Here is an 18,377-nt window from a genome sequence, read left to right on the forward strand (position 1 = left end):
CAGAAGATTAAAACAAACGATCGAGTTCAATAGCATACGGTTGCATTAAACTAGACAAGTAGAATAGGTGTAAATATTGTCCGACACAATATCTAATCAGACAACGGCAACAGTAACGTGTTTTATCAAACAACTGTTACCCGATTGTGTAAGTAATCAGTACAAGTAGGTTACGTAAGCGATTAAGTAGTATGGTTCGGTGTGTAGTTAAACAAGTAGTATAGCCGAAAGCTTTGTCAGCCGGCTATCATAACCTGGAACGTAACCGCATTGTACGGGCGTACACGAACGCGTGTAATTACGCAGTGAATACAGAACGGTTTCTAATAACACAGGTAGCATAAGACAACGTATACTCGGACATCTAACAAGAAACAATATTATCTTTAACGTGTTGAGAAAAATTGTGTTAAACACAAATTGTGAATAACGTGTTGAGAAGAATCAACGCAACACTCTAAATAGTACCATTTAATTCGTTATAATTTAATCTGAAACACACTCTATTCAATGCAACATTATAATTTCTCTCGTTTTGAGAAAAATTATTTTCCTATTTTAGGAGTATCTTGTTTGTAGCATAGTAAATGAAGGTATTTATTATGTTGATACTTTGGAGTAATATTTTGCATCTTAATATATTACAATTTTTACAATATTCCAATCTTTAAGAATTGAATGTTGAAAGGATCTATTTTGAGAGCATTATATTTGCAGCGTAAAAAATAAAGTTCCTCGCTGTGACTAGATTTTGGTATAATTTCATGCATCATACTGCATTATATTACAATTTTTACGATACATCGGTATTTAAAAATTGCTTGAAACGTTTCATTATGAAGATATTATACGTATATCATAAAGAATGAAGATTTTTGCTGTACAAAGGAAAATTTCATTTCACACGAAGAGAAGAATTTCGATGCATAGTAGAGAAGTTTCCAATTTTGGAATTTTCTAATTTTTCAACTCTTAAAAATCGGAAGATTTCATTGTGGCGATATCATATTTATACTGAAAACGAAAGACATATTTGTTATAATTATAGTTTGCCATAATATTTTCGAAGATTATCAAATATTTTACCGAAGATAGATCTTCGTAATAATAGTAATCAAAGTGTAATATGCGAATATCTAACGAAATATCCCCGTCAATCCAAATTAATTTCAATTTTGAAATCCTGAATTCCTTCAAAGAACTGAAAAGCTTCGTGATGATCCCACGTGTGACGAGACGAACGGAAACTAGCTGCTAGTTTGACCTCTCGAAGAATCGATATCCCGACACAGTTAGACCTTTTTGGCCATTTTTAGCTATGCTATTATGACGCGAATCCTGAATGTTTCATCTCGTTTGCGGTTAACTCGATTCGTTGATCGACCTACGGAACGTTTTCTATTGCCGCTCGAAAGAAACTCGGCTTTTATGTTATGCACATACATTAGCGACAATTTATCGCTTACGGGAAGAACATTCGTTTATATGGACGTGCGCGCTTTTCACGATGCGTCTGCAGAACGACTTTTTCGTTACTGGAAGAAGAAGAAATTAAAATTTTGATCGACGCGAACGCGATTTGTGCACATGCTTAGCGAGTCTTGACAAAATGTCTCTAAATGGAACAGATTAGAAGGGAACATAGGGTCAGAGGGGAATAAAAATTCAATTTATACAGCGTTTATTCATAGATTTTGGTAATATTAGATTTCAAGTTAATACTTCGTTGTTATTGAAGCTGAAACTTAATCTTATCATTTGTATATTGTATTTGCATTGTAACCATTTACCTAGTGTAATTAATTACGGAAGGATTTTATTGGTTTATGTACGGAAGATAAACATATCAGGTAAAAGATAACTATTTTTGATAATATAATCGAGTGAAATAAAATTTGGGATTGGAACTCGAAAAATTGAATATTCTAAAAACGTGGCAAATTCTTAAAACGGGAAAGAATCAACATAAAACTCTAAATAATACCATCAGATTTTCTAGAACTTAATATATTTTCATAATTTAATTTCATTACGCTGTGTAAAAATTCTTAGGATACAAGAAAGTCGTAGAAAGGATGCAAAAAAATGTTTTAAACGGTATTAAAAAATGAAACTTTTAAATAATTTCTCTGAATCTCGCAAACGCAAATGACTGAATAATTAAACGAAAAAACATTGTACACATGAATTATAAAGAATCAACGCAACATTCTAAATAGTACCATTTAATTCGTTATAATTTAATCTGAAACACACTCTATTCAATGCAACATTAGAATTTCTCTCGTTTATTCGCATATTTCAATTATTCTCGAACCACGTATTTTCTTCTGCAATTTTAAAAGCTTTCCTGGGCGAATTAATAAAAGGCATTTGCTCGTGAGAGTGTCGGTGGTAAAAAGGCAGAATGGTAAAAGGAAGCTAAAAATGGGCGAATTTATATCGCGAAATGGTAACGCCAGTAATGGAACGTGGGCGAAGACGTTAGAATTCTAGCTTCTTCCTTTCTCTCTCCTTTTTTTTTCTTCCTCTTTCATTCTTTTTCCATTGTTTCAGACAGCTGCTCGGGAACGGCACCCTCTACTTTCCGCCATTTCTGGCGCAGGACTTTCGAGCGGAAGTGCACAACGCTAGGTACAGGTGTCGTGCAACCAGTTCCGTTGGAACGGTGCTTTCCAGGGAAGTTACTCTTCGTGCTGGTGAGTTTGTTATACTTTTGGTCAAATTTAGAGAGTCGGCTGATCGAATTTCTAACTCGTAATGTGACATTCAATTCATAAATGAAGACCCCAGACAGGAGAAATATGACGAGTGCGCTTTTATTGATTTTTTCAATTTTACGTCGCTCGATAGCTAAAATGAAGTATTTGATTAACATGAAATAGTCGATACAGATCTTTTGAAAATAGGTGATAAATTCACAATATATTTCTTAAGAAACGAATAATGTTTGTTCGATTCTTATGTCAGTTTAACATAATTATATGTGAATGACCAATGTGAATGATATTATATTCATAAATATGTAAATGTACGGATGTATGTGTGCGGTGATAAATAAATATTAACAATTTATACATGTATAAATCTTTAATGCTAATTTGATCTTTTTTGAACGTACAAGAGGAGAACAAGAGCACATATTTAATCTAGAAATCAAATGCGAATTACATTTCGAGATTACTCTTCCATAAGATGTGACTCATCGTATTTTTCGCTTATGGTCGTCAGATTGTCTCATAAAACCAGTGCAATGACTTAATACCGGAACAAACGACGAGTATAAAGACGAAATATAATTTTTAGTAATACAGTAAAAATGTTAAGATATATGGACAATGTATATAATATAAAGGAACAAACGATCCCATATACAATTAAAAGTTGTAGCCAATAGCAAAATCTAACGCTCAAATGAAATTTAAATAAATATGCAACAAACATAAATATACTAAATTGCATGCATTCATCTATAGTTTCATTCCAATTAATACTGATGAAGCTGAATCGAAGCTATGGTATATTTTTTAGTCGGTTGAAATGGCAACAAATAAGGAGCTTAACGAATAATTAAAAGATTCTGGTCGCGTCGCGTTTTATTCAGTTCTGCGGGGTGGCCGAGTAAAGGGCAACGTGTTAATAACATAAAAATAGCGGAAAATATCGCGAGGGAAAATCTCTATCCGTATTTCTGCATTTATGGACAGAAGTCTCATTATCGTGTTCCAGTGCGGTGCTCATTAATTACTATGCTTTTTTCTCCTGATGTCCCAGCATCGGAAGGGGAATGTTCATTCAATGCTGTATAGAAACGGTACACATATACACGATATATTGAGAAAATAATAATCGCGACTTTAACTTGAAATTTACTATTAAAAATTTCTTCGCTCTCTCTCTGTAGATGGTGATTTATTCGAGTCTTGCATGTTATATCTTCCATATGTTTCTTGGAAATATGAAGTAATAAGAAAATATCATAGGAATAGCAAATAATAAATAAATAAAAGGATATTGTATGGAAATACTCTGTTTTTTATATATCCTTCAAGCTATTAGGTTGTCCCAAAAGTTTCTTTCGTTTCATAAAGTGATAATAGATGAACAACAATTTCAATAAACTAATATTCAACAAACAATAAACTAATATAAAACAAAAAACATTGTGCGTCTATTGTTTCCTTATAAAACGAAAGAAACTTTTCGGACTACCTAATACTAAATTAAGGACTAAACGCTATATAAAAGAAATATTAGAAACAATTAAACAGCCCAGTGTAGGATTCAGAATAGGATAAAATGACTTGACGACAAAATCGTGTAACAATAAATTATTCTTGCTGTATATAATTATTCTGTCCTGCAAGCATTTAAACTACAAAGCAAACGATGAAACTATCACTAAAAATAATAGTCGAATGCTACTGAGAATATCTACAATGAAGAATAGTGAACAGTAAATCTTGTACTATCAATAATAAGAAGTAATAATTTGCAAACAAAATTGCACAAAGACCCTTCGTTCCTCTTATATTGTTCAATCTACAAAACTGAAGAGCAAACGATGAAAAAGAACACTGAAAATAATAATCGAATATCCACTATACAGAATAGAGACTAGTGAATTTTTGAAAAGGAAAAGGAATTTACAAAAATACCCCATCTCGTCTTCCATTCTTCGAATGACAAATGCTGAAACTTAAAAGAGAAACGCTAAAAATAATAATTCCCTGTCCAGACAAGACAGAGCCTTATAATTTTCGAAAAGGAAACTGCACAAAAGTATTGCGTGTCGTCTTACATTCAGCTGTAAGGTGCAAACGACGAATACACGTCAAAAATTGTAATCGTATATTCATTATTTAGAAATTGTTAAGAGAAATTATTTAGAAGGGAACTGCACAAAGGTAGCTGGTGTTATCTTTCATTCTGCAAGCTACAGAACCTAAAACATAAATCGTGAAAAGAGCACTAAAAGGAGGTCTTGTACCCATCGATACGTTTCCACGGCGCGTTGCGTGAGCACAATAAACGTCAATTACAGTAGAGAACGTCGCCTTTGGAACGTGACTGGTCGCCGGAAACGACGGAAAGTTGCTGAAGATCCCATTATGCCGGAAACGCGGCCCGCGTTTTCACCGAGACATCGCCGAGTAAATACCGGAGGGAAAACGCCAATGAAAGCCGTTAAATTGTATCGAAGCAAGTTCGATTTGAACAAACGACCAGACAGAGAAGGAAAGAGGCCAGAGGAAAGATGGAAATAGGAAAAAAGAAGCGAAAGAGGAAGAAGACAGGAGAAACGTCTGGGCAACGTCGTTCGGGAGAACATGGGACAAAGGTTGGTCCGGTACCATGAGCTTTACGTGAGCCACCATTTAAATGGCTGATTTTATGCCGACCAACGCGTATAGCAAGCTACGTGCTTTCGCCTGCCGTGGATAGCACGTGTACACTGTGCAACCGAAATTAGAAGAAAATTTCGAATCCTTTCATTTAACTTGCCTTCGATTCGTTCCGTTGCTTTTTTAATGCGATCTCGTCGACACACTGTTTTACTTTCGCATAGACGAGTCCTCTCTCTACTTTTAGCCCATTTTTAGCTGGATTTCTGTTTGATTAGGAGAAAAGAAAATTAACGTTGATGAAGGTTTTTTCATTTGGAACATTGGGTCAATATAATATAGTGGATGTATGTGATTTTTGCTTTTTATAAGTTACTTATATTAATTTTCCAGACATTTTTTGAGATTATGATATATAAGCATTTTTAAATACGTAATTTTACGAATACTTGCCTTGAAAAAGTTCTTTCTTATGCGACAGCCTAATATTTATGAATAGGATTCTCCCTCGAATTTAATGTTCGATAAAAAAAAAATAAAGAAAGAATAATACCCTAACTTAAAAAAGGAAGAGCAAGAAGCTCCCAAATTTTCTCAACCTAAATTAAAATCTTAGAATGAAAACTAACTCGAACTAGATTCCCCTTTTCCTAATACTTACGAATAAAATTTACGATCGCTTTAACTTAAAACCGACAAATATAAAGAAAGTAATTTGAAGAAGCAAGTATATTGGAGAAAGGTCGTTGACATTCTTTTTCTTATTCAAAGATATCAACCTCGTTGGCAGTCCTCTTGTTCGCGTTCCTCACACAATAATCCGGTCTTCGTGTTGATTTCGTAATAAGTGATCTTAAATTTAGCGACCTCATCATTAAATATGCAATTATGCAATTATGTAAATTACATTTTTAACCGTTTCAAATCCTTCTCTAATTCTTCCTATAAATTCAGACAACCAACTCTGTAATTATTTAATTCTTAATCAGTTATCATTAGACTGCGGATTTTTATACAGTTTTATATTTTTATGAATCTAAATAGAAGTTTCATGTACTAAATATTATAATGAATATTCTATTTTGAATATTCTATATACTTTACATACTATATCTGTTATATATTATACATTAATGTTATATACAGAGTGGTTGGTAACTGGTGGTACAAGCGGAAAGGGGGTGATTCTACGCGAAAAAAGAAGTCGAAAATATAGAATAAAAATTTTTCATTTGAGGTTTTGTTTTCGAGAAAATCGACTTTGAATTTTCGCTCGGTACGCGTGCACTTTATCACGTCTCGTTATAACGAATCTCACTGTAGATCGTTGTCTCGATGGATATTATCGCGGTTTAAGTTTGTTTTTGCCGTAAAGGAAAATTAGGAATACATAATGAAATAATATGAAGTAATTATAAAGTTTATTATTACAAAAATTGCTGAAAATGTTGCCGAACACATACTTCTGCTCTTCTAATTAAATTTCTATGAACACTTTCTAACGTATTCGATTGTGATAACGTATTCGATCGTGATAAAGTACACGCGTACCGAGCGAAAATTCAAAGTCGATTTTCTCGAAAACAAAGCCTGAAACAAAAAATTTTTATTCTATATTTTCGACTTCTTTTTTCGCGTAAAATCACCCCCTTTTCGCTTGTACCACCAGTTACTAACCCTGTATATACATTTTTGCACGCTATATATATTGAATGTATTTTTACACTTTCAAATTTCCTATAAATACACAAATATAAAAATCTGCACTCTAGTTAATTTTTCTTTTCTACGTATACATATGTATATACAACATACGTACAATTATAACTACTGTGTTCTTTTCTCGTAATAAAGGTTTAATGCTTGTCAATTACCAAGTAGACAAATAAATTTTCGAAGGAGAGACGTAATGACAGTAAATTCGGCCAAGTTCTCGAGACGAAGGTGGAGGAGCGTGTATCGATTGGTCGGTTTTTCGTCTGGGGAAGTTCGTAAGTCGCGGCCGTCAGCGGCAACAGGAAATTTTTCTTTCTGCTTTACGTCGAGACATCCCCGTCTGGGGAACTGCGAGAAAGTTCTCTGACAGGAAACGCGAGCGTATACGGGCCAGCCAATTTGACCAGTTGGTAGAGGAAAAAAAAGGGAATACACTGAAGAAGAATTCGAAAGTCAAATCCTACGATTCCGACCATACGATTTCCCCTTTTTTAGCTTCATTCTTCGTTCGCAAATCGGTCACTTCGCGGAGAGTTCTCGAACATGAATCGTCCGACTTGCACGTGTTCCGGCTGTTTTCCATTGATGTTGTTTATTAAATCGAAGAACGAGAATAGAAGAGTTTACTTTGATCGCGTCTTCGATTAATATCCCATGAGTTTCGTCTCGTTTCGCGATGTCGTTTCGAGGATTTAGCTGTTTAGACTAGAATTATTCGCTAAGGAAAACTGAGACAGATTTATTAATTCCAATTATTAATTTTTTTATTTCGTTACATAAATACCTACACGATTAATATTCAACTCTCAAGAAAGAGAGAAAGAAATATAAATTTATGTATAGTTACATGAGTTCATTTAGACGATGATATAGGATGAGAAGAGATATAAATATGATGCAAGAAGATGATACAAATAATGATAAATTGCAAGGTGAATTTAAGAAACAGTGTTTGTAGTGTCATTATTTTTCTGTACTGTTCACTTTATGGAATTGGTCAATGCAACATTTGATCATCTATTGAAGATGGCATTTAAGAAATTATATTTTAAGTTTAAACATAAAATCAAACAAATACAGATGGCATCCCAAATATCAGTATTTAAATCTTTTAACGAGGAACATCATTTTTAAAAATATGCCTATTTGTCAATAAAAATACTTTTAAAAAGTATATAAAAATATACAAGTTCGTTTACGTTGATCAACTATACTAACGTAAGTATCTAAAGCATTTAAAAAATGAACATAAATAACATCCGTTCAAAAAAGAAAAAAAAATTAGTTCTTAAAGATATCTACTATTCTCTAAATTAGCACAAAGTACAAACTTCTCCAACTCATCTCAAAGTAGAACTTCCAATTAAACGCTATTGAGTGCTGCTTAATCCCATGAAAGATGCAACAATAACAATCGAATTATCATGAATTCGCCAAGAATTTCCGTCAAATTTACTCTCAAAGTCCTCCCACCCTGTTCCCTCATCCCACCGTGAAAACTCAACGTTTTCCGGTGGTAACAAGTCTGCCGACTAATAAACGACGCGACTTTCCTCTCTTCTTAAACGTAATTACCGCCTAGCAAGATAAAAAAGGAGAACGAAGGGAAAAAGACGGAAGAGAAGACGCGACAAGGGGGCAGCGGAAAAGACGTTGAACGCAAACGATCATAGAAGCCAGATCTATGAGACGCGGCGTTAATTAAACCTCGTTACATCGGACTTTCTACGAACTTCGTCGTTAACAAGCTGCCGTCGAATCGAAATCTTCGATAATCTTTCGAACGTCTTGGACCGTTCGAACCTTCAGCGTTTCGTAATAAATCCACCCTTTAAAAGCAGATTGCCAAAGAGGATCTCGGAAAGAAGTGGCTCGTTATCAACCACTCTGTTTCGCTCGGCATCACCCTTTCACCAGGCTTCTCGGCGAAACCTAACCTTCGCGTAGATTTACGCAAAACTTATGACTTAGGGAAACCTGCCAAAAAAGTCTGGCAACTTCCTTTTACGTAAGAGAGTCTCCTAGACCCACGCACAGTTTCCCCGACTTCTTGCAGCGCGGCAGAAAAACACAGGAGAGGAAGGTTTAGCTTAGGCAGACAGAGACGGGGCAGAGCTTCCTGGAAAAGGCACCGTTCATTAAAATGTGTTCCAGCCGGCGGTAATTACGCGTTTAATTATTTAAACGAGTGACCCGGCATTCAGCAAGATTTCATCCCCACCTCTGCTCTTCCGCGTTTCATCCCCATTTCGATTCCCTCTCTCTGGTTAAACTCTACTCTTTTTCTCTCTCTCTCTCTCTCTCTCTCTCTCTCTCGCTAGCTTTTTAGTTTGTGAAAGTAGCGTTTTCGTTTCTTGTCTCGATAATATCAGAGAGGACTCGCCATCTTCATTCAATCTACCTACCCTTTTCTCTGTTTCTTTCCACGTTTCCGCTGTAGAAACAGGGGTGGTAAAAGGGTGGGCAGAAGGGTTGCCTCACGATGCTTGGACGTTAGGCCTGGTCCTCTGTATTTCTCGTGTCTTTCTCCTTCCGTTTTTCAAGCCCAGGCTTTTCAACTCTGCGCCTTTTCAACCTCAACATGTACCATGTCCGTCCCGTTTCCGGTTCGTACGTCTGTGTCGCGCTTCAAGATAGAGACAGACGTACTTGAGGACGTTGCAGCGTCTTCTACAGGCCAGATCCGACGCGGATACCGCGAATGAAACGGTTAATTGGTCGTGAAGGGGACACTGGGATATATTCGCCGAGCTATTCGCCTGCAATTCGAGCAGTTTGCGTTTCGTGCCGCGGTTCCGGATAAGAGAAACTGCTGCGCGCGTTAATTATCGCTGCCTCATCAGATGGGAGGATAGCGGACAATGTGAGACAAAGTTTAGGGGAGGAGTTGCAGGTTCTCGTGTACGAATATTATTAATTTTGTCGCTTCTGTAGCGAGTGAAAGGAAAATTGATCGTTTTTGGTGAAATTCTCGAGATATAACGGCCAGGGAGTATTTCTAAACGTAGTTTAATTAATTAAGAATTTGTTTAGAAGCTAGTTTAAAAAAGATAGATTTTTAAAGCGAGTTTTTAGTTCAAGGAATATTGTTTTCTTTTGAATTGTAGGATATACAGATACTATATTTCGATGAGAATTAATTTTCAGCTAATTTAAGGAAAAAATTCGTTTTGTTCTTGTTTTCTTCTTGGGTTCTGATATAAAATTCTTAAATTCTTTCTTCTCCCTCCTATTAATAGGATTTTAATGTTTATGAACAGATTATTTTTGCATTTTATTATAAGATGCAGCACTGTTGTTATATCATTTTTCTTATACTATTAAATTACAATTTTGTAGAAACGAAAAGTAGTTTTATATGATCTCTCTAGCAAACTTAAATAAAATAAAATATTCGATTATAATGGAAAGATAGAATTCGACTTCCCCCAAACAAAATTCCCAAACAAAAATCCTTATTTTCTAAAACAATCTTTTATAAGCCCAACAAACATCAACCGTATTATCCATCGTGAAAAGTACAAGAAAATAAATAATTTGACATAATCGCTGCAATAGGTGCAAGTAAAGAATTTCTCAGTTGCTTGCTCTCGCAACGAACAAGTGCAACCAATTTTTCAAGTTTCCAAAACAACCTCATCAAACCACCAAACACCAATCGTACCATTAATCATAAACGTCAATCACAAAGCTAGAAAAGAAATACCGTTGCATGAAATTGAGAGAAACGAGAAAAACACTCATCGCACCTGGAAAAATCAAACTAACCGCAAGAAGAACATACGATTAAAGAGGAGGGATGCAAGCTGATTTCCACGTGTTCCTTGCTCTCTTCTCGATGCACGGTATCGCTGGAATGAAAGGGCAGAGATACAGAGGTGAGGCCTGGACCCGGCTGAAAAGCGATGAGGAATTTATCTGAAATGACATCGGCTCGACCCTCGTCGTCCGCCAAAGGACTTGTTCCCGAGAAGAGCTGCATTGTCTGGAGAAAAAAGGGGAGCCGTTTCTCTTCTCTTTCTCCCTCTGTTTCCTTCTACGTGCTTTTTTTTCTCTCCGGCCAACTTGGCGCGAGTTTCTCGTAAGGGCATCCCGGGAAGCGCTCGTGCCGCGCCACTTCCGATGATGACCTCCGACAGCGACTGCGAAACATCGTGCACCGAGAACGAATGGATCATTAATTGATCCTGAGATGAATCAAGAAATGATTTTTATTTTGGTTCGTCGTTTTTTGGAATTTTTTGTTTCTCCTTTCCTCTGTTTTTCTTCTTTTTTTTAAGAGATTTTTAACGTCGCGTCAATCGCATTAAAAAGGTTAATTATCCAACTTACAGTTACGTGAAATCAGTGAATAACAAATAATTCTCGGTTATTACTATTTCTCACTGGATCACGGAATCACATTAGACTTTGTTATGTAATATCTTGTCTTTCAGAAAGGAAAAAGATCTTGAAATTTGCTCGGTGTCATTGAGATTTCCATTACAGTTTCATTAATCTGGAGTTTATAGGACGAGACTCTGTAGATTTATAATCATTCATATGTATTTAACGGTATAATTTGGCAATTACAAATATAAATTGGTGGGTCAGATTTGGAAATTAATTTGGACAATTCTGAGACTGTTTAATATTTTTGTTTGTTGTATAAATTTTGTAATATCGTGTTGTAATATTATTGTTTGTTGTTATAAGTTTCGTTTTTAAAGAGTGACTGATAAAGGATCGGTGCATTAATTGGCTAATTTTCTAACAAGGCTTGCACTGATTTAGTGTTTAATCTTTCTAAGACTGTCTTTGGAGTTGTAGAGAAATTTATCTTTCGTTTGTCATCGACAATAGAATCTCATGTTCAACTTGGTATCCAAAAGTTTATAACGAAACAAAAACCCAATAATTTGAACAATGAAATAATTCAATACGTAATTGAACGACTTGAACGATAAAATATCAGAAAGAAAGACATCATCGAAAATAAACAACAATTTCTCGTCTTCAATTATATCAAAGAATTATCCTTATAATTACGTCAAACACCATCGAATGAGTAATAATAATTTCAACGATACAGTATCTGCATAAAAAAGTTAACAAAAATATTTGACAATGTTTCCAATTGAAGATTCAGCGGATGATCCGTCTGTCCTCAACAGATTACGTCAATCTAACCGAGAGAAATCGAGGCGTTGCAGCTTGGGCCACGATATCGAGGGAACGTGAATCGGAAAGAAACTTAATCCTGGGGTTGGCTGCGAATCCACGGGAAATATCGTTGCCCGGTTCGCTGGAGATCTGCGCATATTGGCCTCGTTTGCACGTTTCGTTTCGTTTTCCTCCCCTTCGACGGAATTTGATCGTTATCCAGGTATTTGCCAGCTCCAGTCACGGGGCGTTCTCCAAGTGGCTTCCTAATTTTTCACGTCTCCAAAAAGCAATCGACTAGACGTTTCCTCGAATTTTCTTCTTTTATATTCGAATATTTTCTAGCTCCTTCCGTTCCACTAAATCTTTCTATGAGACATTCTGTCTCTGGATATTTCCTTAATTTTTTTTACGACACCAGCAAGTAATTGACTCGATATTTCCTCGAACTTTCTTCTTTTATATCCAACATTTTCTAGCTTCTTCGGTTTCAAATTTTTTTACGACACACTCTACTTTCCTCATTTTTCATATCTCCAAAATGCAATTGGACACTTCCTCGAATTTCCTTTTTTTCCACCGTTTTCTGTCCACTCTCGTGCTACCAAACTTTTCTGTGATAGACACTTTCTTCTTTTTTAACATTTCATAAAGACGAACGATGGGACTGTCAGTAGTTTTATTTAAATGTCTCCGATGTTTCGCCAAATTTTCTTTCTCCGTGTTCCATATATAGCAACAAAAAACGCACAAATGGGAAAGGACACAAAATACTACTCAACTTGAAATTTCAATTTACCCCAAATATCTGCCATAGTTAAAAAGGAAAACTAATAAATCTAAATACAAGATCTAATAAAATCTAAATACGAAATAACACCAAACACTGTCCAATTTGTAACTTATTGTAAGAGTGTAATTATCAATTAATTCCGAACGTCCACCAACCATAGAGGAAGAAGAGGAAGCCTAGTAAAATTTCGAATCGAAATAACATTATATTAAACGTAGAACTGAAATTGACATGCAGTTGACAGACAAGTGCCTTGTCCGGACGTATTGAGTTAACACTATGAACTGAATCTAATTCGTTTAAACGACGTTGTTCACTGTCGTGCAACAGCGTTTTCCTTGGATGGAAAGCGAGGAAAAGAGAGCAGCCGAATTATTGCAAAATTTTCGAATGTCAGAAGCAGGGAAGGAGTGACTTAAACGCGTTACGTTTAATACTTAAATTGTGCCTCCGAAATGAGACGCGTAACAGCGTGACGCCCAGGCTGACAGTGCTATTAAGAGCAATATCGTAGCTACCTGTCAGATCTGGGAATAAATGGAGCGGCGACGGAACTGCTGGAGCTGAAAACGAATTTCCGGATGCGACGCTAATCTTATCTCCGCTACGGAATTTACCTCGACAAACGTCCTCCTTTCTTTTCGCCGAGGAAACCCCAACGAGTCCGTGAACGTGGAAATGGTAATAATCGAGAATCATTTGTTGTTCAATGATTTCACGTAACTGGAAGTTGGATAATAATTAACCTTTAGCTGGTATCGTCGAGTGATATAATTTAATGTATAGAATTCAAATCAGGCTATTTAATTTCAGATTGGTTGGATTTAATTTGTCTCCTTTAATTTATCACCTCAAGCTATAAGATAAATGTCACTAATATTATTATTATATATTAAATACAGGTTAAACCGGAGAACTCTAAAATCATATGATTTAATCGAAATTATTATCGTCGGTATACATAGCGATATATGATCTTTTCGAAATATACAAGTCCACTAAATATGTATCCTGTGGCTTCTATGTACAAAGGCTCGCATTAATATTCCGGCACCATGGTGTGCGCAAAATTATTATTGTATAAGTTTGTGTCTGATAATTAACGCATTATTGACGATACACCATGAAATAAACTTTACTCCAGTTACTGCATAAAAAAGAATGAAAATCGTCTTCGGTCAACGACTTAATCAATCAGTCCTTAATATATTAATACAAATAATGGGACAAATATTTTACTTGCCCAATGCATATACTTTTTCTAAATAAAAAATAATAAGCTAAATAATTTTTAAACTGTATGGAATATCCGAGTTAAATTAAATTAATACGGATCACTGTATATTTTTGAATTCCTTTCAAATTTTATCAATATAACCGTGATAATCGAGTCTCGCTGCAGTTCTAATTAATAAAACTCCAGAAATACTTCCATGAACGATTTTATCTTATCTCGATACATAACTCTCGATAAATTCGCTCAAGCAACTTTATCGTGTAAACGATTGTAGCGAAAGGAGATTGGAACACGGGAATGAAAGATTTCGATCCACTACTTTATCGATTTAACAGTGGAATCGCGAGCGTAATGGCGTTGCGGGGGTGGTAACGTCTTCCCGGGATGTTTCGTCGATTTTTACTCTGAGAATTTTCCGTGTCGGGTCGGAAACGGATGTCACGTCCATCCGCGTGATTTATAGCTCCTGCATCGGTATTCGAACGAAACGTGTCGGTAAACAACGTGGAGCTCTGTGAAAAATCCTCGTCCGGAAGGGGATTTATGTAAATAGCGGATGGGCGAAAACGACTGTCGCGATTCTTTCTTTTGCATCGTGTGGATAGAACGACAAGCGTACTTGATTGTTCTATTTTGTTTCAGGGTAATAATTTACGATAGTTTTATGAGAATTGATCCTTACAATAGATTACTTCTCTACATTCTCGTAAATCTCAAAACTGACTTCAGCTGTGGATCGAAGTATTTTTCGAGCATCGCTGAGATGATTTTTGATTGAAGAATATTGGTATTTATTTTAATATGGCTACATTGTAACGTTGGATAAAAATAAATCGCGATATTTTATTAGAAAATGTCTTTTACAAGCAGAAGATCATATTTGGCTATTATAGAAGATTGCTGTTGTAACTCAAAAAAGATAGAGAATATTACTGGAATATGATTATGAAGGTTCAAACGCAAAGTCTTGTTAGATAATCTTATAATAATGTACGTAATATTAAATTTATCAATAACAGATGAAAGATATGAAGTAGGATTTGAAATAACTAATGTTCGACTAACATTTGAAAGATATTATTTGAAATATACAAATTAGAGATAAAACTTTATTTTAAAGTATTGTTTAAAGCATTAATTATCAATCAGAAACTTACTACCCATCGTACAAAACAACTTCGCGATTGGATTTGAAACTTCGAGACGTACAAAGAAACAGACAAAAATCTGTACCTTCGAAAAGCAAAGACCTTTACGAGTTCGCGTAACTTTAATCCACTCAAGAGAATCCCGACAAAACGCACTCGAAAACAAATCGATAACTCACCCCTTACCATAAACTCAGTTTCGAAGTCTCCGATTCCTAAAGAATGAGGAATCTACAACCCCAAACTTGTCAAACTTACCTTTCATCTCCGCTTACTCCACGCAAACAGCAGCGCAAACATCTGCAGCAACATTTTTTCCATCCTTTTCCTTAACGGATGAAACTTTTTAAACGTAAAGCGAAACGTTCAGAAAAAGACGAAGGAGAGATGGAGAAAAAGGAAAGTTTAATGAAGCATTGGATAATTACGCTTTATCAAGTCTGGTTATCAAGTTTGTATTAATAATTGTTCGTTTCGACTCGTTGCTGGAAAATACGAGTATCAGTCGTTCGAAAACGTGAAGTTACATTGGAAGAAACGAATCATACGCAATTCAGTAAAATATTAATTCTGCGTTGTCTTAAAATTTGTCTTCAATTTCACTAGGAACAGCTTAATAGTTCTAATTTGCAGCTTCTGTTCGAATTTTAACCCTTTCGCTTCGAGCGCCGCTTATAGACGGCGACCACGCGATGACTCCTGGGTCCGACACCCCATATATCCGACATCCAAATGATACATATACACGTGCTATCTGTAATCAATAATATATTTTTTCGTTATCGGCAGAACATCTTCTGTTGATTTATTGACATATTGGATTAATCACTTCTTAAAGTACTCATTGTTGAAGCAACATCAAAACGTTTCACGCGATATATTTCAAACATCCAAACGATCGTATACTGTTTCATGCTAAAAAATCTATTAAATCCATTGATAGTGAAACGATATTTCATATACGGTTCTTACAAGAATTATTGTTATTTAAGACTTAGGAAAACGTATATACAGCAACCACGCACACTGTGCGTATTTCTGGCGCGCGTTTCCGTTCAGTGACAGTACTTCAACGGACTGGACTGCCGAAGCGAAAGGGTTAATATCGACGGTAATTTAATCAAACGTTAATTCTGCATCGTCTTTAAATTTTTTCTTAATAGTTCTGCTATTGCTTAATAGTTCTAATTTGGAGTTTGTGCTCGAATTTCAGTGTTGACAGTACCTGGGTATGATGTAAGGGTGAACAGGTCTCCGGTGGTGGAGGGATGCAACGCGGTTTTATCTTGCACGGCAAGAGAAGACGTGAAGGAACATCTGACAGTCACCTCCTGGTTTCGTGACGATGCCATTCTTCTACCTGGAAGCACGGACACGGGTGAATGTCAACGTTTTTTAAAAATATATTTATGCTTTCTTTCATATGCTTATATGTTTCATGTTTGTTAGAGAAGCTTCATTTTTGTTACACTTGCTACTAGATGCCTTTGATAGCTTACAGCTTTACAGCTTTACGTCCGGACGATACGGTTTTTTTGAACGAATCAATAATTTTGTCGAATTATCAACGTTCACACATTTCTATATTTCACGTCGCTCGTTCACCTCTCAATATATACGAATTAGTGGATTCAATGAATTGTGTAATGGCTGTTACTATAATAGCTAATTCACACCACGGCGAATCGTTCACTTGTCGATTCAATTGTTTATTTGTGTAATTGCACATTTACTTATCCGTGCATTCGGTGAGATCACCGATTCGCTCGCTTTCAACATTTGGTTTTGTCGGTGGTATAAAGTGGACAATAAAACCGAATCGGTCGATACGTTTTTTTTTTTTTTTTTTATCATATTTATGGAAGAGTTATAGAGGAGAGTGTACACGAACCGTGGAGAATGGCAGAAATAAATACGGAATTTTGTCATCATATTAGCAAAGTAAAGGCGCGCTGTATGACATAGAAGAATATACGCGTGCGAAGAATAAAAATTCGAAAGAAATAGAATGGAGGGGAAACGTATCTCATTAAAAGAAGATTTTAATTTTGTTAAACCTCTCTCTACTCTTTTCGATGGATCATTAAATAGTAGATATTTACAGAAGAAAATAGTTAAAAAATGTTATTTCATCTCTTCTTAATCATGAGCATCTGATAGAAACCACATTGATGTCTATTTTTTACAAATATTTTTATAGATTGTGACTAATGTTTTTTGTTGGTCTTTTTTCTACGAGCGTAATATCAAAACATAACGAAAAATGTATTTACATCTTGTTTGACTGCAAATGGCAGAATAGACGAACAAACGAAGCAAGTAATCAGGATCTTTAGCGAAGACAAGGAATTGTGTGAACGCTGTTTTCGGCTGTTACAAATTCGATCAAATTATCCAATCGATAGAAAACTAATATCGTCTGGACGAACTACGAGCTCTTAAAATACAAGATCAGTTGCTGACTATTGCTATTAACATTGCAACGATTCTTCAATTTTTGTATTTCAATCTTGCTCTCATTTTGGTAAACATAAAGAAGTTGTAATATTTTTGGAGAAGACATTAACATAAAATTGAAACGAGAAATCTTGCGCTTGAATAAGACTTCTTTCATATTTAGTCCAAACTCTATATACTTCGTAACGTTAGAAGAATAACATTGGGTTCAGCATTGGGTAATAACATTGGAGAATAACATTGGGTAAAGCATTGGGTCGAAAACCACTGAAACAACTTAGCAGGTTTGAGATGCTTGAAAAGTATCTGTTGCTCAGATACATCACTCTACTTATTGTGCAAGTACTCAAGAGTACTTACATATAGATTCTTACGAACACAAGTTCTGAAATAATTCCACCTATTGAAGAAGAAATAATCATTTCTTCAAATCTACAGATGATAGAATACGTGTCCAAAAAGTATTTGTCACGGTTTTGAGAGCTGGTGCTACTGATATTATATTATGCAACCACTATATCGTTGTTCATTTGTCTTTT

At 35.4% G+C, this 18,377-nt stretch overlaps 1 protein-coding gene across 5 annotated transcripts in view; it reads left to right on the plus strand.

Moving 5' to 3' along the window:
- The window catches only part of LOC100649570 (Down syndrome cell adhesion molecule-like protein Dscam2), a 308,069-nt gene that overhangs the window by 249,362 nt on the left and 40,330 nt on the right, over positions 1 to 18,377 (plus strand). For all 5 annotated transcript variants that reach the window (XM_048414706.1, XM_048414703.1, XM_048414704.1 and 2 more), the window contains exons 5-6: positions 2,557 to 2,699; positions 16,595 to 16,759. In XM_048414706.1, coding sequence (XP_048270663.1) covers positions 2,557 to 2,699; positions 16,595 to 16,759 — 308 coding nt within the window. The remainder of the gene's footprint in view (positions 1 to 2,556; positions 2,700 to 16,594; positions 16,760 to 18,377) is intronic.

The sequence above is a fragment of the Bombus terrestris genome, chromosome 3, assembly GCF_910591885.1.
Source record: "Bombus terrestris chromosome 3, iyBomTerr1.2, whole genome shotgun sequence".
NCBI lineage: Eukaryota > Metazoa > Arthropoda > Insecta > Hymenoptera > Apidae > Bombus > Bombus terrestris.